This window comes from Diadema antillarum, unplaced genomic scaffold (assembly GCF_040938485.1).
Source record: "Diadema antillarum isolate AM-2024a unplaced genomic scaffold, OU_Dant_1.0 seq00000015_RagTag, whole genome shotgun sequence".
Lineage (NCBI taxonomy): Eukaryota > Metazoa > Echinodermata > Echinoidea > Diadematoida > Diadematidae > Diadema > Diadema antillarum.
The window spans coordinates 857,192-879,604 of NW_027271135.1; the positions used below are offsets into that span (position 1 = coordinate 857,192).

Below are 22,413 nucleotides of genomic sequence, written 5' to 3' on the forward strand. Positions count from 1 at the left end.
TTTTTGTGATTCCGGTTGTACGTCAGTGTATTTTATTCAGAAGGTTCGTTAATCCGAAAATGAAATAAGGTTTCTCATTCCGATGGTTCATATATTTAAACTGAGATCAGGTTCGTAATTCCGAATTTTCATTAGTCCGAAAAAGAAAAAACAGAAAGGTTCATGATTTTGAATGTTCATTAATACTCACTGTTTAACGAATCTTATTTCATTTTTGGATTAACGAACCTTCGGAATCACTGACATTACTTGTAGTTGCAGTTTGCTCCTACTTAAAACAAAGAAATCATCAAGGAATCTTAGGAAATCTTGGAAGGTAGGTTTTAACCCTTTATACATGACATGTGTTAATAAAACACTACAATAAGGATGAGACGAATAGTACCATTCATGGCTGCGTCATTTACACATTGGCATCTGCATAAAAAGATGATATCATAAATTTTGGATAAGATAGTTAATCTTTCCGTCAGTTTTGCTAACATGTCATGTGGTGATTAAGGAGACTGTACAGTAATGACTGAGGTGAGGATTCAGCTTGTAACGTTTTGCGAGATATTAAGAAACACCTCTATAAAATGTTAAAGAGCATTCAATTCTAAGGGAATCAAAAGTTTATTTGATGAAAATCGGTTTTGAAATTCCTGAGACACCTAAAAACAAGGTAAAACAAAGAAATTATAATAAAAGTAGTGGCATGTCAATTTCATGAGGACCTCTTTTTTGAAATCTCAGCCACTTCTTGAAAGTAGATGCTTTTTCATATTTCATAAGAGGTTTCCATTATCTCACCAAAAAAGTTATGAACCTGAATCCTCACTTCAACCAGTACTGTACAGTCTATCTAAAGTACACCTCAGACTCATATTTTACCCCGGCAAGAGATATTATGAAAAAACAAGACCGCCTGTAAACAACGGAGTACCACATGTGTTTTGGAGTGTGCGTTATGAAGCGCCATATACTAGAAACTATTTGGTTTGCGAATATAGTTCATCACATAGTTTCGAGGCATCCACCTTTTTTTTGAAGAAATGAGTGGGTAAATTCTAAACAGTAGAGCTGTGACAACAACCGAAAAGAGTTTGATGGGCATTGACAATGTATCCAATATGCAAGAGACATTCCCCGATCATATTGGTAAGAGGGGAGGCATGAAGATTGAAACAATCACACAAAGAATAGTTCCCTCATGGGAAGTTGTTTATGGGCGTCGACGAGTTGAGGTTCATTGCTCGCTTATTTATTGTCTCGTATATTGAGATAGAGAGAGAGAGAGAGAGATGGAGGGGGGTGCAGAGCTAAACAAACCTCATAGACAAATAATGTAAATCCTTTCATTAAATTTGTTGACGCTGACGAAAGGGAATAAGGAAGTAGGAGGAACACATAATAAATATAGCTTTCAACGTCAACTGTTTATTCTGCAGACCGTGTAAATGTCGAGTCATGTTAAAGCTTAATGAAACAAACCCTCGCAGTTAAAGGGACACACTATGTTTATTTCATCAAAGAGAGGACACATGAAGGCATCTCTACGTACGATATTTTGAAATCCATGTTGACTTTTAAACAATAACCAACAGGTTCATTTCGCTATATGGAATAATCTAAATTCTTAACATGTGTCTTATATTTAAAAAAGTAGGCCTATTTTTTCTCATATTTTCAAAGCCCTCTTCATTTCGTGTTATCTGTCTCCAGGCATTTCTCACCTAACGACACAATACGAGGGAAAAAAGAAGTTACCCAATCATCAAATAGTTAGGGATTCATATAAAGCAAGCCAAACTTTCTCAAAGTCCAATGCCGGCATGGAGCTATCGAATCATATAGAACATTGACTTCGAAATGGAACCATGGTGTCGGAGCAGATATAATGAAGATATAATGATTGGTGTCATGACTTCTGCTCCAATGACAATTGCTCCCATGAAATATCTCTACACTTTAGCCAAGAATAAACTCTGCCCACAAAAACCCCTAATCCTGATCCTCGCATAAAACTAAATCTAAAACCCTATCACAAGCCAAAATGAGCGAAAATGGCAGATGAATGGGGGTGGTATTCTGAAATCCTTCCTGCGAAGAAATGTCTTCCTAAGTCAGGACTTTTTTCCTAAGTGGCATTCTGAATATCTTCCTAATTGTCTTTCTAAGATTCGAAAATATCATAAATCACAAAACTGGAATGGTAACTATATCGTTGTACGACTTTTCTACCGGATCGCCCAGAGAGATTCCGAACCATCTCTCACGTACTGAAAGCGCATCAGTGCGTGAAATTACAGCACGAAATCACACATACAATGGCCATTTTTCCACTGGAAGGACGCCAGAAGTAGTCGCACGACGTAAGTCACCATTCCAATTTGGTAATTTATAATGTTTTTGGAGTTTACACTTCGACTGCATGAATCATAATCTTCATCAGTCCTTCTAAGTTTCTACCCAATCTTTTTACCCTAAACTAGGGATGATATGCAAACGAGGATGAATCGTAGGAAGATATGCAAATTTCTGACTTAGGAAGAAGTTGTTATTCTAGAATGCACCTAGCAAAGAAAATTAATTTAGGAAGGTTATTAGGAGAGCCCCACCCCTGTCCTAAGGTACGCTGTTAAGCTATAGCAAGCTGCAAAGCATCGTTTATGCATGTCATTCAGTGCGCGCAATATGTAATCTATCGATGCGCGAAATGGGCATGAAAAGTGGGACATTGTGAGTGTGGGCATGCACAACACGTGTACATAACACTATGTCATAATAATGCGATTGTCATTGGTTGGTTCCTTATGATAAGACGTATCGCATTGGCTTAAGAAAAACGATGGGCGGGGATATGGCTTGGTTTAAGAAGTGCCTTCTGAGAAATTTTAGAATACCAATTCTGTCTTTCCTAGGCACTTTGTAACTTTCTGATTTAGGAAGAAACTTAATAGGAAGAACCTTCAGAGAGATTTTCAGAATAACACCGAAGGTGAAGAAGGGGGAGGGGGTCCCCCATATGAGAGGACCTTTAAAATATTTATATTCACCGATTTCATGCACACTTTAAGAAGAATCTCTCAAAATTTATTGATTAAAGAAGTTAGAGGGGAAGAAATCCGGTCTAACTAAGAACATGACTTAATCTTGTAATTTTGCCATGATGTCCAATTTAGTATTAAAACTACTTTATAATTTAATATCTATTGACCACCAATGGGAGGGGGGGGGGGGGGCTGGGATGTTGCAGGGTGTACCACTTCTCTCACGAGACCTGTCGTACATTAAAAATCAAAGTTTGAACAGCTATTAAAGTTTGAGTAGCTGTGAATGTGGTGGGTGAACTCTGGGATCTAAACAATGGTACGTCTTATCTCTGTTACGCGTGTGCATCTTCAGTGCGTTCTTAGTTTTTATACTGCAGTGTGTACATGAAAAATCGCTCAGCTCATGATAATTTCATAATGTAGTCTCACACTACATAATGGCATGACAAGAAATGTAAATATTAATGAAAGGAATAAGCAAACCATGCATTCAATTCTTCAATCGTTGGGTGATTTTTTTTTTCATTCATTTGTCATATTGCTTGAAAATGTAACATCAAAATCTAAAGAAATAAAGGGCGGGGTGTGAAAATTTCACAGGGAGTGCAAATGCAATCAAGATGTTTACCAAAACGACAGATATTTTAAGATACAGTATTATTGCTACTGTGCATGATAAACCCATGTTTATTCATGGTCAACATAATTATGGTGCAGGAAATATACACAAAAACTGGTTTGCTTTTCCACAGAAATCATAAATTGCAATCAGTCGTAAATTATATCATGGAACGCATCATCCCATCACAAGTAAGTTGAATGCGATATGCTTTTTGTCCGAGTTACAAAATTAAATGAAACTTTACAAAGAACACCGGTGGACTATGGCGTCAACCTATATATCCAAGCCACAATCAGGTGGCAAATGAACCCTGTGCAGTTTTAACTCTTAATGTGCCAGGCCCAAACCCCCTAACGTGCCAGAGGTTTTTACCTAACGCAAGAACGTTTCGAAACTGGACTGACAATGAAATTTTTAAACCGCCATATATCTGAAACTATTGACTGTTTTGAATTGAGTTCTACACAACATATATCAAGAAATGATTGTTCTTTCATGTCATGCAGTCAGTTTGCCACAATATCTATCTGAACCTTAAATATTGCAGAAATAATTGAAACATCACAATTATTAGAACATTTTGTGTAGTATGGAAAAAAAGAGTCAGTCGTGTTTTTTCTTCAATGGAATGCTCCCTTGACTCTGTGAGAAAGTTTTAGAGCAACATCTCCTCTTCCAAATGATAACAAAATTGCCTTTTAGAATTGTATGATTCCAAAGATACTAGTAGTTTATTTTGTCTTGGCAATTTCTCTTTCTGCCTCAGTAATTCATCCTCAAATCTGAGTCCTTTAGTCCCAGATCCTGTATTTGAAACTAAAGTAATTGACCCGGGCCCTGGAATAGTGTCTTTTGTCCACCTGAGAAGAAAGAACCTGCTAATCCTCATTTTGACTATGAAAGCGGACTGCGGGCGGGCGTACTCTATTGAAATTGGCAGGCCTTTGTCCATGCGCAATCCCTATGCTAGCGTGGGGACGATTAGTGACGTTCACCAAAACAAAGGATAAAAGACTTGACCGACGAACGAAAGCTGACCCCTTTTGAGGGACAAAATCAAAGCAGCTTCCCGCAGGACAGTATCCAAGCGGAACAATGCGAGTGGAACCGCATAGACAATACACGCAGATTCAATAGCATACACACGCGTGGTTTACCTATGAGACTTTTGATCCATACACATCTCGCAGAGGGTGCGCCCGCTGGGGATTTTCCCTACGCGAAAAAAATACATCTAGCTGAAAAATCGTGTATTTACTCAAAATTTTCCAATGTAAGCTTGCTCATATTTTTAGTGGAAACGATGGCTATGCTAATCAGTTACCAGTACATAACAATCATTGGCAGTTACTTGGTGTAACACAATTAATTACGGAATCAATGCTTTTCTTGCTCTTCTTAGTCGTCATTGGCCACCATAGCAGTTAAGAGTTAACTTGGAGGAGAAACCAGGAATTGTTACTTTCTTATACACAGATGGTTTAACAACAACATCCGCTGTCCAGGAGAACATCCGCCTTGTCGGAGGAAACTCGATGTACGAGGGTCGGATCGAGGTTTACTACGATGGAGCCTGGGGCACGGTGTGCGACGATGGTTGGAATGACTTAGATGCTCGGGTCGTCTGCAGGCAACTCGGATATTCTGTCAACAATGCGAAGGCTTTGACTGGAGGAACTTATGGAAGAGGATCGGGACAGATTCTTCTTAACAACGTTAATTGTTTCGGCTGGGAGTCGAGCTTAGCGTCCTGTCCTCACAACGGGTGGTACAACCACGACTGTACGCATTTCGAAGATGCAGGCGTCCGATGTGGTAAAACTATACGAGTTGTCAACACGCATACCGTAATCCTAAAAATGAGCTGGCATTAACGAGGAGAAATTTGTATAAATGGTGTGTGTGTTTTTTTTTAAATATTTTGAAACTCAAGATGGCAGATAACTTCATGATATGAATTTAATTTCAATTTCAAACGTGAGGCGTGTTATTATGATATTTTGAGTACATGTACTAGGTGTTTCAAAAAACATTTTCCACTTTTGATCATTAATAGTCCAAAAACTATTTATTCAATAAAACTGTTATTGATATGAGTAATAGCTGAATAGTGTACAATTTTGTTGAAGGTACTTTGGATGTGAAAGCATGAATCAGTTTCATGAAATCTAAGATTAATTTTGAAGTAAGGTTTCAGATTTTGGTCAAATTTTAACCCTCTGTACAAAAATGAACTTTGCACAGGAACCAATGATGTGTATGTGAGTGTATGCTGACAATGGCCCTGAACAATGGACATGCCTGCACCACCTGTTGACTAGGCGTCTGTCTCGCGCTCCCAGGCACATGAATGCTTAATCAATAATTCACGTGGATTGCCCAAGGCACTGCTAGTCTGAATTCATGCATGGTAAAGGATAAAATGCATGCACATGGAAAAAGTAAGCAAATGCTTCATGTGCTTGCAAACACATTATTTCATTCCAGCTGGCAATCATTTTCAAATTTTTCTTCACATATCACTAAATCTGGGATATAAATAAGCATAAATGATCTAAAGTTCTTCATTTTAATATCAACAACTGTCTACTAATAGTCTGACAAATTTGTCGCTTTTTCAATAAAAAGAGATCATTTTTGATAAAGAGTTCAGCAGCATTTTTCATAGGGGTGATTTGTTTCACAGTAGATTTATTTAAGGCTCCATGATTTTCTTTGCTTCCTGTCACCGTGTTTACGACAGAGCAGAAGGTATTCATTGCAATTTCGTTTTTCAGAAGTAGGGAGAGCACTGTCGCCACTCAACGACAGTATCGGCAGGCGTTTGACTTTACACAGATACTGCCAGAGGCTGAATAAAGACTAGTTGTGATAGTGGAATTTCTTGTAATTGAATAATGAAGCATTCAAACCCTGGCCTTTGTTCAGGACTATTGTCAGGGTGTTAACCATACACTCCCATACACACCCATTGACCCCTGTGTAAAGTGAACGTTTTGTACAGAGGGTTGAAAATAGAGCAAAGTCTGGAACCTAACTGTGAAATTAATCATGGATTTCATGAAACTGATTTATGCTTTCATATTTAAACCACCTTCAACAAAATTGTACACTGTTCAGCTATCACTCATATCAATGACAATGTTATCTGATATATAGTTTATGAATTATTAAGGATCAAAAGTGGGAAATGTTTTTTGAAACACCTAGTAGTTAACATTGAGTGAACGCCTAATAGTCTATTGCAAGCCTGTCTTCATTTTAATCCAAAAGTTTTTCACCGGTTTTACTGGAGGCCGGGAAAAAAAAATGAGACCGACAATTATATTAAATGTTTAAATCAAAGATCAAATTCATATATATATATATATATATATATATATATATATATAACATACATTCATTCATTCATTAATTCTTTATTGGTCTATGTCAGACATAGAAATTTGGCTCCACTGACATTACATTGTACCAAAATGATCATGACCATACACACACATTTTGCATCACAATTACATAATTACGTCTATGATACATATATATATATATATATATATATATATATATATATATATAATATATATTTCATTATGCATTGAAAATTGACAGGTATTTCTTAAAAGGTTTCAGATGTCACGTACAGTAATTGGGTTCACTTGAGATGATAATTGACGTCGATTTGAGGTATTGACTTCGTTTCTCCATGATTTCTGGAATCGTTATGTTAAAAAAATTACCTAGCATAACTTTATATGAAATAAGGTAGATAAAACTCTGGTCGCGGCAGTTCATTTTAAGTGCATGCAGCTTTGAAGTGCATATAAAAAAACGGCTCACTGAGCCGTTTACTGCTTTATCCTTTCTAAATTGGAAGAGCACACAGACACAATACTTTGAGTTTGTCTTTTCTTGAACAATGTATGATTATTCGAGATCTCTTTCAGGTGGTGGTCTTAGACCATCAGGCTACCGTTTATGTGGAGCCTTGTGAATATAATGTATTGTATTTATTCGATAACTTCTGAGTTGATAATATGGAGGAATATAATCATTTAGCTCTAGTGCACACAGGATTATTGACGAACCATTAATCAGATTACCTTGAAAAAATGCCCACATTTTCCGTTTGGCTTGAAATCCAAAATAAAACCTATCAAAACTTCAAGCCTGACTGATTTGTTTTAGCTCTCCTCACTGATTATATTTTTTGTTTATGAGGTTAATGTAGATTAACCTCAGTCAATCCTTTTACGTTTCCGGTGTGTTTATTTCCGCGTATTTCATTTTATGTGAATTGTCACACTACCTTTCCAGAAGTCAACATTCGCCTTGTCGGAGGAAGCTCGTTGTATGAGGGTCGGGTGGAGGTTTATCACAATGGAGCCTGGGGCACGGTGTGTGATGACAGCTGGGATGATAACGATGCTAAGGTCGTATGCAGAGAACTCGGATATCCCACCCCTAACGCGGAAGCTATGTCTAGAGGGACTTATGGGCAGGGATCGGGACCCATTCTTCTTGACAACGTTGGCTGCATTGGTTTGGAACCAAGTCTCAGTAATTGTTCTTCCAACGGGTGGTACAACCATGATTGCCAGCATGACGAAGATGCTGGTGTGCGATGTGGTAAGACTTCGCTGTATATTATGCACATTTGTTGTTGAAACTGCAGATAGTTCAGGCTCTAACATTCAAAATATACGCTGGTTCAGATTAACAAGTGATAAAGACTTGGACATTTTATGAAACGGAAGCTTTCACAATTCCTGAGCTTATCATCGCTTTGTATTTCCATTGGTATTAGTTGATTTTGTTTGCGATGCGTGGTTTGAGTAAGCGAAAGTATTTGACAACAAGTGTCTTTGTTTATTCCTCTATGAAGTCGATTTCCCCCAAAGATTGTGAGTAAACATTCCTTCCCCGTGCTCACGTAAAGATCTATTTTGATTAATCCTATCTTAAATACATGTGCTAGAGTTTGCTAACGAGCGAAACATGCGTATGTCTATTTCATTTCGTGTGAATTGTCACACTCCTCCCTCACCCATAGTCTACATCCGCCTTGTTGGAGGAAGCTCTTTATACGAGGGTCGGGTTGAGGTCTATTACGGTGGGGCCTGGGGCACGGTGTGCGACGACAGCTGGGATGAAAACGATGCGCAGGTCGTATGCAGACAACTGGAATTTTCCACCACCAACGCCGAGGCTTTAAGTAGTGCGACATACGGGGAAGGATCGGGATCAATCCTCCTTGACAACGTTGGTTGCTATGGATGGGAGTCGAACATTGCGAACTGTTCTTTCATCGGATGGTACAGCCATAATTGTGGACACGACGAAGATGCCTCTGTTCGATGTGGTAAGACAATGCTGTTTGTATTAGTGAGCCCTTTGTCAGAGGGATCTCGTTATCAGAATTTCTCGTTGGTGGACAGTGGAGCATCGGTGACGGTGTGTGACGATTTAAAAAAAAAAATACATTTACAGCCCCCCTCCGATTAATAAACGACAACCCCCTCCCCATCCATCAAGAGAGAATAAAAATATAACATTCGGGATTCGAAAGAGACATAATTCCGGGAACCCTTGACCCGTATTCAAGAGCTTTTTCATCGTTTTAGATTTGTTTGAATGGTGAGACGTAAATTCATAATGGATATCCAAATGCTGGATTTTTCACAAAGTTGGTATGTGCACTAGTCGGGGTCGGTTGAAATTACTTTGTTCAGACGGTAATATCAGTCGAATATTTTGCGAAGTTCACAAACAATGCGGAAAAAATCTTCTCTTCTCGAACTTCCATGTAGCTTTCCTCTTTAAAGACTGAAGTTATTTTTTTTTCATGCAAGGAATTCACCTAAGCCAGATTCGTAACTTATATATCATTTCGTGGGAATCATGGTACTGCTCTCTTACCAGGAGTCAATATCCGTCTTGTCGGAGGAAGTTGGTTGTACGAGGGTCGGGTAGAGGTTTATTACGATGGAGCCTGGGGCACGATATGCGCCAATGGCTGGGATGAAAACGATGCGCAGGTCGTCTGCAGACAACTAGGATATTCCACCACCAACGCCGAGGCCTTTGGTGGAGCGACATACGGAGAAAGTTCTGGTTCCATTTCCCTTGGAAACCTTGGTTGTTATGGCTGGGAGTCGAGCCTTACCCACTGTACATCCAACGGGTGGCAGAGTAGTCCGAATTGTGGACACCATGAAAATGCCGGTGTGCGATGTGGTAAGACTACGCTGTTTATACAAATGTATTTGTGAGCCCTTTACTACGCTAAATGATATAGTCGCAGAGACTTCGTGCTCAATAATTGAAAACATATTCTCTCTTGAATGAAAAGAAAGACTTCGCGACGAGATCGGGCCGGAGACTATTTTTTCAACTGCGAAGAAAAAGGATTGTAATTCCATTTTTTTTCTTCAAAAGTTGAGTACATCTCGATAACTCTCGTTCAGTGTCCCTATCATGTCTTCTTTTATTTAGAATAAGTCTAGAAATCATTTCAAAATTACCAGGACTTTAAAAGAATTGGGACAAAATTTTTAACCCTTAACCTGTAATCAGAAGCTTATTGTTTGCAGTTTTCCTCGTTCAGATGATGAAATGTATAAAATACTATCCATAATTAAGAAAACCCGGAAATCCTTTAATACGTAGGACTTTCCTTACGTTAGTGCCAGGGTTAACAGAATTTTTATTTCACTTCGTGTGAATTACACATTATTCCCATACCAGAAGCTAGCATTCGCCTTGCCGGAGGAAGCTCGTTGTACGAGGGTCGGGTGGAAGTTTATCACAATGGAGCCTGGGGTACGGTGTGTGACGACAACTGGGATAACAACGATGCGCAGGTCGTATGCAGACAACTTGGACATCCCACCACAAACGCCGAAGCTTTTATTAGAGCAACATATGGTGAAGGATCGGGATCCATTCTCCTTGACAACGTTGCTTGCTATGGCTGGGAGTCGAAGCTATCTAGCTGTTTTTCCAGCGGGTGGTACAACCATAATTGTGGACACCATGAAGACGCAGGTGTTCGGTGTGGTAAGACTAAGATGTTTGCATTTATGAGCCACTGCTACGTTTCTGTGATAAAAATGCAATGATTTCAGCCTCTAAAATCACAAAAAAATGTTAAATTATGTAAATAAAGACTTTGACATTGATATCTACCAGGCCATTCTCAAACTAAGGTGTTGGAAAAACTAATGTCTAATGTCAAAATCTTTATTTCCCGTTGAATAGGGGTGACACTACTCGATGACGTTATTCTCACCCATTCGCTATTTCTTTTTTGTCGCTTCTTTTAGATGTGTTTGATGTCACCACTCCTTCACTACCAGTCATCATTCGCCTTGTTGGAGGAAGCTCGTTGTACGAGGGTCGGGTGGAGGTTTATTACGATGGGGCCTGGGGCACGGTATGTGATGATGGCTGGGATGACAACGATGCCGAGGTAGTCTGCAGACAACTGGGATATCCTACCACTAACGCAGAGGCTGTTGGTGGAGGAACATACGGGGAAGGGTCAGGATTTATTATCCTTGATGAAGTTGAATGCTACGGCTGGGAGACGAGTCTTGATAGTTGCCATTCCAAGGGGTGGCTCATCAATGACTGTAAGCACAACGAAGATGCGGGAGTGCGATGTGGTGAGAATGCAACCATTACAATCATTTGCTAACAATATTGACAATTTGATTGCTCTCTTCAATTTAGTTTTGCTATAATGTTTCGCAATATGAAAGCGCCTTTTTTCTTATCGAAGAGCCAGTATTTATAGCATCAATTCAATTTAATTGCTATTTTCCACTATTTGGGTGGAACACAGCTTAGATATAGCACATACATTTTGCATACAGTATTAGATAATAGTACATTAAAACACTGGAAAGAAGACGCATATAATTACTATTAAGCAGGGTCCCCACTTAGCCGAGTTGAAGTGGAGAGTTATCAATGGTTATGACGAGTTATGGCGAGTTGCTTAAATGACGCACTCGACGCACTCCTTTGATAATGATATAATATTTTTCCATTTTCGTGTCAGATCGAACAGCGGCTTTAGTCTATTCGGTTTTCTATTCTTTCCCCAGTTGATGTGTCTGAAGTCAACACAGCATTACCCGAAGTCAACACAGCTTTACCCATAGTCAGCATCCGCCTTGTCGGAGGGAGCTCGTTGTACGAGGGCCGGATTGAGGTTTATTATGCTGGAGCCTGGGGCACGGTGTGCGACGATGGCTGGGATGACAACGATGCCGAGGTCGTGTGCAGACAACTCGGATATCCTACCAACAACGCAAAGGCTGTTGGTGGAGGAACTTTCGGGGAAGGATCGGGATTCATTCTCCTTGATGACGTTGGATGCCAAGGCTGGGAGTCGAGTCTTGACAGTTGCCATTCCAACGGGTGGTTCATCAATGACTGTAAGCACGACGAAGATGCTGGAGTGCGATGTGGTAAGATTACGACTTTCAAATTTGAAAACCCTTACTTTGTTTTCCCATGAAAGACCTCGACACTAAAGTCAAGACAGCTTATCCAATCAAAAGGTTTTCTTGCAAAAACCAACAAACAAGCCAAAAAACGAAACAAAACATATATTTTAGTAATGTGTTTCGTAACATTGAGCTATTGTGCATTGTCTCACTTTTTGAAGCATCACCTCACGGAGTGTACAATAGACCTGCACACTGTTTTTTTTAACGCCTGTTCTTTTGTATGTCTTACTGTGTCAGCTTTCATATCCCGCCGCCTCTTTTTTTTTTTTTTTTCTGGAAGAAAATCGAAAAGATTATGGAAATATCTCTTAACTTTAGAGTTTGTTGATGTTTGATTTTGATTTTGATTTGATTTGTTTTATTTCTGCATTCAATCAAATACAATTTAAATACAAATTTCAAAAAAGTACAAAGACAAAGAATAGCAAGTGCAGGTGTGAGTGCAACATGCAATTGAAGGAGGAAAATAGAGATTGTAAAAAAAAAATAATAGCAATCATTTATTATAAATATTACTAAAAATATTTACTAAAAATACAACTTGCAGGTCATTACAAAGAAATGAAGAGTTTGTTCGCAAAAACCGATAAGTCCAAAATTGTCAAATGGAGATATTTGCGGTTAAAGGTCAAGAAAAATAAAGAGAATAAGAAGAAAATTTTTGCTTCTTTTGACCATAACTTCAAAAATGTACCTTTATATGTAATGACAATTATATCATTTAAAAGGTATTATTTTGTACTTTATGACAGAGACCGTACTTCAAAATCTTAAAAAATGGACTTATCGGTTTTTGCAAACAAACTCTTCAAATATACATGTCAGGACTCCTAAGAAGCAATTATGTGCTTGTGGCTGGAGCCCTCAAACCAAAAAAGGTAAAATACATACAATCAACCAATATTTGTTGTGACACGGACCAAAACAAACAGAAGATTAGTCCTTTTTGAAATAACACGTACAATGTATGTTTACTTAATATTAAAATTATCTGTTTTCAAAAAAAAAAACATACCTTATCTTAATTGGCACACGCACACACACACATTATCTGTTTTCAAAAAAAAAAAACATACCTTATCTTAATTTGTTGGCACTCACACACACACATATACACGTCCACCCTAAATGTACAGAGACAAAGAGATGAACGAAAGAAAGGTAGAGGAAGAAAGGAAATCTAGTCATGAATGAGGACATTTACCGCAGCGGTATCATCGATCATGTCGTGAAGCGAAAGAATCATGCTTAAACCAAGGAGGTTCAAGAGAGTGGAGTCACAACTGTCGTATTTCCTTTGAAGTCACGTTCGATGTCGCCACTCGAAAGTATTTGAAGCATGTGGCAAACTGGATCTGCCGCGCAGATAGGAAGACAATTGACTCATGTCTCATTGCATAATCATCAGCCACTTTCTAACGGAGATATGTCTTTGTGATGGTAATTACTTTTCACCATCCCTACTTATAAAAGATAGGTGGTATATAATGGTAAAGACACGGGGGTGCGCGAATAGAAATTGCGAAAAAAAAATAATGAAATGAAAATGAAAATTACTCGACTGGCCGTGCCCGGCAACTATTATCTATTAATGTAGAATTATACTGGAAGATTATTCCATATCAGTTTTATTTGGAGGAATCAAGTGGAAAAGTGATAAAACCGGCTTTCCGGGACGGTACAGTTTTAAACACTTTCACATGATACAGCTCTGAATTACACTTTTGCACATATTTCTTGAAGGGATTGGCCTTTGTTTAATGAGCTTTATCAATGAGTGAGATTTCGTTTCATTTAATAGATAAACAAGCAAAATATAGCCAACATTAAGTTAACATTCAAAATGAATCTTTAGATCGCTCAGCAAGACGGCGGCATCAAACCCCGTCACCAAAGGCACAGATGCACCTGTGGAATTCTTTTGTACATCAATAGAAAAGTGACAACTGTTTGAATAATTACAGCCAGTTGGAACTCCATCTCGTAAACCTCCTTGCTTAAACCTTTACCATCTAAACTCCGGCGACGTAGTCATTTATAGGGGCATCCCAGACGATTTTCATAATTTCGCATCTTGAAGTACATAAATGGACAACTCAATGTATTGATTTGTGGAATTAATTGTGGTCCTAAATCAGAGAAACCAATACTCTAAAAACCCCGAAACAACTTAGATGAGGCGTTTTCACATCAGCCCGATAAAAATCCAAGCTCGAGGTATTTTTCGCGATTGCGAATTAGAGCGCTATTTCATTTCTTATTCACATCAGCCCGAAGAGAATTAGCCCGCATTTTTTCGAGCTTATTCGACAGCTGAGTATGTGCAAACAGCATCAGTAATGTGTGTGCCCTCTCAAAAATTCCTCATGATTTGTGTGCAGTTTGCCTCGATCGATCGGGTCACACACGCTAGGCATGATGGGATGCATCGCGCTAATTTTTCGAGTCGTTTTCACATTATCAAATATAGCGCGCTACTATCCCGCTATTTCAGAAATTTCTCGAGTTGGACTCGAGAAATTTTCTCGATCAGAGCGATACAATTAGCGCGCTAATTTGTGTACACATTATCAAATAGCGCGCTATTTCGTGATTGGGTTAATTTCTCAAGTCAGAAAATAGCGCGCTATTTCGAAACATCGGGCTGATGTGAAAACGCCTACTGAACAAAGATGATGACATAGAGGCTCACAAATTTAAGGAATGCAGCAATGTAATTCAACTACAACTTAGCGAGTTCACCTGTGTAGAATTTATGCATGCTTTCTTCTTTTGTTCTGCTTCCTTGAGCCCCCACTCATGCATGCCTATGGTGAGGTAACCATGCCATCATACTTGTTCATTGTGATGTTATAGATCTTGAAAACATTCTTTATCCGAATCACTATAAAGTCTGTAACTCTGTGCCCAGTATAACTAATTTATAGTTATTCAAATTTAAAAATCTGAAAATCATCCAGAGGTGTCCTTCAAGAGGGGCGCATGAAAATGAAGGTGTTCTTTCAGTTCCTGAGACTACAATGAAGTTTACTCTCATTACCTTTAACTGGGACATTACATGTTAAATGAAACCATTTGCGAATGGTATATGTTTTCCGTTAGATCAGGGAGGTGTTACAGAGATGGAGTGGCAACTCTTCGTAATTCATGCAAACACATTGGGCCGGATGCATAAACGCTAGCAATTGCTTGTGCTAGCCTTTTACTCGAATCCGTATGCATAAAAACAAGCAATTGCTTGCGAGCAGAAGCTTTTGCTAGCAAGCACAAGCAATTGCTTGCTGTCCGCAAGCAATTGCTTAGAGGCCAAGCATTTGCTTAAAAACGTATGCATAAAACATACCTTTTGCTAGTTCTTGCTAGCGATTGCTTACGATTTTCCAAGCTCTGTAAAATGAGCTTCAGCTTTTGCTTAACTGGGACGTTCCCTTTAAGTATCATTTTCATATTCATGAAAGAAAAACCACACTTGTGAAGAAGTGGTATAAATATGCAAGAAATTACTCATAAGTAGAGTAAGAAACGTTTTCATTTTAACAACGGGAATGTCCAGTGGTTAGCACGCAAAATGTGATGAAAAAAAAAAATCCGGGGACCATTTTTTTTAAATCTTATCACACCCCCCCCCCCCTTTATAAAAAGCTAGATCCGCCCCTGTACTGTAAGCAATGGTTGAATCAGCCAGTTAATACATGTGTGTGTGTAGCTGTGTGTATGCGTCTGTGTGTGCATTTATGAGTGTCATTTCATAGCTCTTCTGCTATGTCAGGAAATTTTTCCGCACACACATGCCCCTTCAAATACATGCAGCCACACTCCTTTGTTCTTGTGTTCGCACAGGCGTGACGTCCCTTTTGTTGAAAACGCAAGCAATTGCTTGTGCGGGACAAGCATAAGGTATAAGCACAAGCAAAAGGTTATACATAAGGATTTATGCTATTACTTGAGCAAGACCTTTTGCTAGACGAGCTTGTGCTTTTGCTTAAAGCAATTGCTTACAAGCAATTGCTTGTTTTATGCATTCGGCCCATTTTGGGGTTCAAGGCGTTACAATGGGATGTCTAGCATTCCACTACGCTTTGAAGTCATGCTCGGCACCGCTCTAGTTGCAAAACGAAGTTTGGAGACGAAGAACGCATTTCACCTTTCGTTGAATTACAAGCTTTATTTCATCATAAAAATTTAAATGAGATACTCGAATTGATTTAGAATAGTTTAGGAAAGAATTCAATAAACATGTATTTCTAGTTTCTTCGTAATGCGCAAATCGAAAGGAAATGAAAATTAAGCCCTCGTAAAAACCTAATATTTTTTTTTTCTATAATGCGCACATTTCCGCATGTTAGTTTTATATCTTATAATCTGGGTTAGTTTGATCTTTCAAATAAAGTACTCCGCTAAAGCGTGTTCCAGCGTGCTTTTAAACTATTTCTTGTTAAAATTGTAAGTTTTACACTGCATTTTGATTCGCTGCTCCAATTCAAGGTACACAAATTCATTGTTGCCATCACATTGAAAGAGAGAGAGCGAATTGCAGTAGGAGCAAGTATTTCTTGACGTGAGAGCGCTCGTCCAGATTATTGATGCTCTCTTTTGTCAAAGCACATGAGTAACACCTGTAGTTGAACGCATATTAACTTCTCGGCGGTGCCGCGCATGACTTCAAAGGAGAGCAGTTGTCTCTCCTTCTCTAGTCTAGTCTAGCGGGCGACGTATTTTTAGCCTAAATCAGTCGTTGATTGCCAGTCAATAGAGGGCGCGACAGTGTGGAAGTCAAGTTGACTAAAAATACGTCTAGTAAGAAACCTCCGAATAGAGGCGTGGAACCGGGTGTGGCAAGACAGTTGCCAGTCTTCAATATAGAAGTTTCATTGGCTGAGCACCAATGTCAATCAAAACACATTGCAGAGCCCAACGGAATTTTAGTCTACTCTCCTAGGTTGTCATACTTGCCTTTCAGTGAAAATAAAATTTGCCTGTCTCTTTCATATTACTATAGTATTTTGTCATTCTTTCCCATTCATTTTGAGGTCTATAACATCTTATACCTTACTTCAAATAAGAAAATAATAGCAGTCAATGCAACTGCATGCATTTGAAAAGTCATGAGGGTTCTGCACGTGAAAACTACACCAAAATTACTACCGAATGCAAACCTCTCACTGTTGTTGTAAAGTCTACGGTATATTCACTGCGATTGTCGGTTTTGAAAGTGTAATTCATGAATTTTTCCCATTGGTAATTTTTTTCACTTTGAACTACTCTATATTTTCATATTAAATCTATTGAGATATTTGCTAAACATCAATAAAATCTGCCGTCAAGATAACAATCTCTATTGCCAAGCACCATTAACATTAAACAGGCATTTCGTAGGTAATCACACTGTCATAGGAAAACCCGTCCGTGGTACATTTCCTGTGAATGGGAAAGAGAGGATCTGCGACACAAAAGGATTCCTACAAAGCCGAAGTGCCAGGGGAATATGGTGCATTCCTTTCAATTATGCATATTCCGGGACGCCAGTCTCACAGAAGGCTGAATCATATAGGTACTGATCAACATTTTCAACTCAAATGTAGATAAGGACATCTCTTCTGGCCATTCAAAATGCATATCTATGTAGAAAATGTAATGCTGAATTATGTGGATAGTGTACTCACACACAATGAACAAAAACACGACATGTTACGCAATTAGAGCACAACGCACAAAATCTATGACCACGTCAAAAGCGCCAGAAAAGACCCATGTGGCTCAAATGAAGCGTCCATTTTCACGAGAACATCTCGTTTAGAGGAAAGCCATGAATAGTTGCTTATATGTATACAAAGTTGTTTAGATCTATCAGAGATAAACACTGTCTGCCTTTTATGACAAGGTTTCATAAGAATTGTGTTCCATCATGTCCTTTCCGAAATTGTTCGAAGGATTGTTAAATCCGAAGACAAAATAGGGTTCGTAATTGGGGAACTGGGGTATTTGGGGAATCGAGGATTTTTACCTAACTTTTGATCCTTTAAATTTAGCACTTTCACTTGACCTTATGATAAGGTACTTCCAAAAGAATCTCATTGAGTAATACTTGCATACACTAGGTTTCAAGAAAAATCCTGGAAGCATCGCATAGATAAGAGGAAAATAGTGAAATTGGAGGAGTTGACCTTAAACTTCGACCCTTGACCTATGACCCCTACATTCATCACATAATCACTGCCAGTCTGTGCATGCATACGTACTAAGTTTCGTGAAGATATCTTGAACCATTTGTGAGATATGGAGAAAAAGTGAAATTTAACATTTTCACTTGAACTTTGACCTTTGACCTCGCGACACAAAACTCTCTCTGGAGAATCTTCATTTTGTAGTTCATGTATACACAAAGTTTCAAAAATACCTTCAGACATTGCGTACATATGGGGGAAATAGTGAAATTTTGTGCATTTGATCTTGACCTTTTGAACTTTGACCTTGAGCATGTGTGCCCAAACGTTGATTGTCATAAATTTACCAACTCATACATTTACATGCTAAGTTTCATTAAGATAACTCAAAACGGTTTTTTTTTCAGTTCCGCTGTTCACAAAGTTGATTACAGACGGACGGACGGACAACACGAAAACATAATGCTTCCGGCGACACTTCGTGGCGGAGGCATGAAAAAAAATATCACCATCACCGAGACACAACCCTTTTTGAACCAAATTCCATCACATAGGGTGACGAAATCAGTTTCGTCCAGAATATTGACACTTTTGTCAGAATTGCACCAATCTCGATATGCGATACATTGTAGTAATAAACTCTACCATTTTGTTGTCTACTTGACATGAGATCTTTATGGTTGTATGTGGCGGTTCTGAACATGCATTCTAAATACAAAAAAAAAGAAAATTGTAAATAAGATATTACGGTAATAAAAGCAATTCTACCATAGATATGCTTTGTAAATGAATTGCACTGTAAGTCATTTTATTACATTTCTCAATGTGCGAAATATGGAATTTCGTCAAAGAAATAATGTAGTTGGGTTAGAATTTGTGATATAAATTTTCCAACGAAATAAGTTTCCCAGAAGTAAATATGCAAATTGTCATAGCTCCAAGGATGTACGGTTTTGAATAGGAATTAACAAGAGATTGACATTTCCCATTGGGTAGCAGAAGGACAGCTTTAGACTTTCGAGAGCAGGCGACAAAAATGACGAAAGCAGTTTTGCACTCGATATAGGTACACTAACATTTATATCAGACTTGCATTCTTCCTATAATGGGCGATGGTAACAACGTCCAATTAACATGAGATTTATGTTACCGTTCTGACGTCACCGTTTTCACCTTTTCCGTGTCTCATGTATTTGATTCCTCTAACCCATAACACATGTCTCTTGGTGGAAACTTCTTCATATCACAGATTGAGAAACTTGCAATTACAGAATACCTGGTATGACTTAAGTTACAGTACTTGAGCATATTCTGGACCAAATCAATTTCGTAATGGTTGTCACCTTTTATTCACAACCTTCTCATGTATTTCATCCTTCTAATCCAACGCACATTTCTCCTAGATCAAACCTCTTGATATTGCACAATTCTAAGCAAAGTGATATAAAGAGTTAATACATTACGTAAGCATATTCTTGGGGGAATTAATTTTGTCACCGTTTCCGCCCTTTTTGATGCCTTTATTTACAACTCTCTCACATACTTAAGGCCCTTAGACCGAAGGACATGTCTCATGGAGGAAACTGCTTGATATCGCTCATTAAAGGCATAATACCATTTGCAGATGAAACAAAAACCCAGCATTAGTGCTATGAAATAGTTATAAAATGTGAGTCTGGGATAGAAACAACAACTGTAAAGAATTGAATCCGTATGATCGATGTTATAGTGTTGTTAAATACAAGAAATGTGAACAACAGAATATAATTAAAATGTTTCCAGACTAAACCGTCTACATAAGGTTTATTGAGAAAAACACTGATATCCCCTTTATTGTGAAAAATGTATATACTAGGATGTTTTGTGAAACAACAAACCTACACATATGCATCAAATGTGATATTGTGAACACTTTTGAAATCACTGCTCCCAAAGGTAAACAAGCATGCAATTCTCAGCAAAGTGGCATGAGTTCTTGCATCTCCCAATCATACTTAGGCCGGAATGATTTCGTCGCCACTGTTATCGTCTTTTCCCCCGTTTTATTTACAGCTGCCTCGTGTATTAGAGCCTCGAATCGAAGGCCCATGTCTCTTAAGGTAACGAAAAATCTTATTCAACGGTGACGAAATAGATTCATCTCACAGCATGCTTGGGTAATTCATCAAGTCGTAATACCACTTTACTTTATTTATCAAGACGTTTAATCGACGCTTAATCGATTTTGTCACCGTTGCCCTCCATTTCGTCACCCTTAATTACAACTGTGTCATTTGATGGCTCTTATCGAAAGCACCTGTCGCACGGAAGACTTCTTGATATAGCACATTGAGAAATGCAATTCTAAGCAAGGTGGTCTGACAATTTGATGTATCGCCTATAGGCATATCCTGGGCGGAATGATTTCGCAGCCGTTTTTCGTCACCCATTATTTACAACTGCTATGACTGTATCATGTTAGTATTTAATGCACATTCAGGACTTTAACATAAATCTCATATCATTCGGAGGTTATTTGTTATTTATTATTTCTTGATCTCTGGTTTGACTAGGACATTGAAAGTGATAACCCATAATTCCATCATGAAAATCCTAGTCAAAGTCTTTCCTCGATAAGGAAAAAATCCAACTACACCACATTGTCACAAGCGTGTATTTTACTGTCAACAGTCAACCAACAACTCCACGTTGTCGCCTGCTCTCCAGTGCTCTCGGAAGTCTGAAGTTGTAATTTCGTTACCCATCTGAAATGCCTATTCAGCACATTAATCAAAGAATTGTCAAATGGAGGTTATCTCTTGGTATTGCGAATAAAGAGTCGTATAACCATGAAGCTACAACAACACATCAATGTTTCAGCTTTGGTTCAGAACAGAAGCATAAATATCATGCCAATTAGAGGTTATTTGTTACCATCGCACATTGCGATTGGCGCAATTCTGACAAAAGTGAATTACATGTATAACAATATTCTGGATGAAACTGATTTCGTCACGCTTATGTGAATTATTTTAGCTCAAACAGGGTTATGTGTTACACGCACATAAAAAGATCTCAAAAGTAGACCCTTTCAATGTTCCGAAAATGAAACAAGGCTCATAATTCCTACAGTTTGTTAAAATGAAATGATATATGGGTTGTTATTCCGAAGGTGTGATGGCCTGAAAATGAAATTGCGTTCGTTTTTTTCGAAGGTTCGTTAATCCGAAAATGAAACAAGGTCCTGTTTTCCGGTGATTGTTTAGTCTAAAAATGTAAAAAAAAGTTTGTTAATCCCATCACAACATGAATTAACCCTCGTCAATCCGACGAGGGTTCGTGGGCAATATTCCGAACGTAAATATATCCATTTGTGGAGAAGCAGGGACTGTCGAGAAGGGGGGGGGGGGGTGTCATCGTTTCTGTAGAATAGTTTTATTACGGTGGGAAGGGGCTGATAATGATCAGAATTGTACACAGTAGTCTTTCAGAGGATTTACACCAATACATGCGTGACTTTCTTTTTTTTTTTTGGGGGGGGGGGAGCCCCTAGGTAGCCTCTTGTAACAATTGTTACTAGACCCTATTTATATGTCATGCATGGCTCATCATAATGATGTTAAAGATGACTATGAGAGCATACGGCGGAGAGGGACATTATTGTTGATGTTTCCGTTAACAATGCAGTTTGCAAATTGTACAATTGTATTCCAGTTCGGCAGTGAGCGTATCGGGGTGTTTGTGTATTTTTCACATCTCTGGTGTATGTGCCTATTCTCGTTCAATTTTTAATGCTTAATATCATACGTTTTATCATAATTATTCAATTCAATTTTTTTTTCTCATTTTTCGTAAAGAATATAAACATTTCACTTTCTTTGCTAACAGAAAATAAGGTTGCATAATCAAAACAAAGTAAATTGAGAAAAACATAATTGTGGAACCTTGGAGTAACAATACCAAAATATTACAGTCTTCGGTCTCTAAAAGAAGTTCATTTTATTTTTGGAACTTTAACTTTATTTCGTTTTCGAATTAACGGTCCTTCAAATACCTTCGACAAAGAAAATGGAAGAAGACAGTATTAATAAAATCCT

The 22,413-nt window shown here is 38.3% G+C and overlaps 1 protein-coding gene across 1 annotated transcript in view; it reads left to right on the top strand.

Moving 5' to 3' along the window:
* The first annotated feature begins 3,821 nt into the window (after nucleotides 1-3,821).
* Nucleotides 3,822-22,413, top strand: part of LOC139725115 (scavenger receptor cysteine-rich domain-containing protein DMBT1-like) — a 50,121-nt gene continuing 31,529 nt past the window's right edge. Inside the window, exons 1-8 of the mRNA XM_071636201.1 lie at nucleotides 3,822-3,845; nucleotides 5,163-5,472; nucleotides 7,972-8,283; nucleotides 8,708-9,016; nucleotides 9,577-9,891; nucleotides 10,402-10,581; nucleotides 10,980-11,321; nucleotides 11,766-12,131. Coding sequence (XP_071492302.1) covers nucleotides 3,822-3,845; nucleotides 5,163-5,472; nucleotides 7,972-8,283; nucleotides 8,708-9,016; nucleotides 9,577-9,891; nucleotides 10,402-10,581; nucleotides 10,980-11,321; nucleotides 11,766-12,131 — 2,158 coding nt within the window. The remainder of the gene's footprint in view (nucleotides 3,846-5,162; nucleotides 5,473-7,971; nucleotides 8,284-8,707; nucleotides 9,017-9,576; nucleotides 9,892-10,401; nucleotides 10,582-10,979; nucleotides 11,322-11,765; nucleotides 12,132-22,413) is intronic.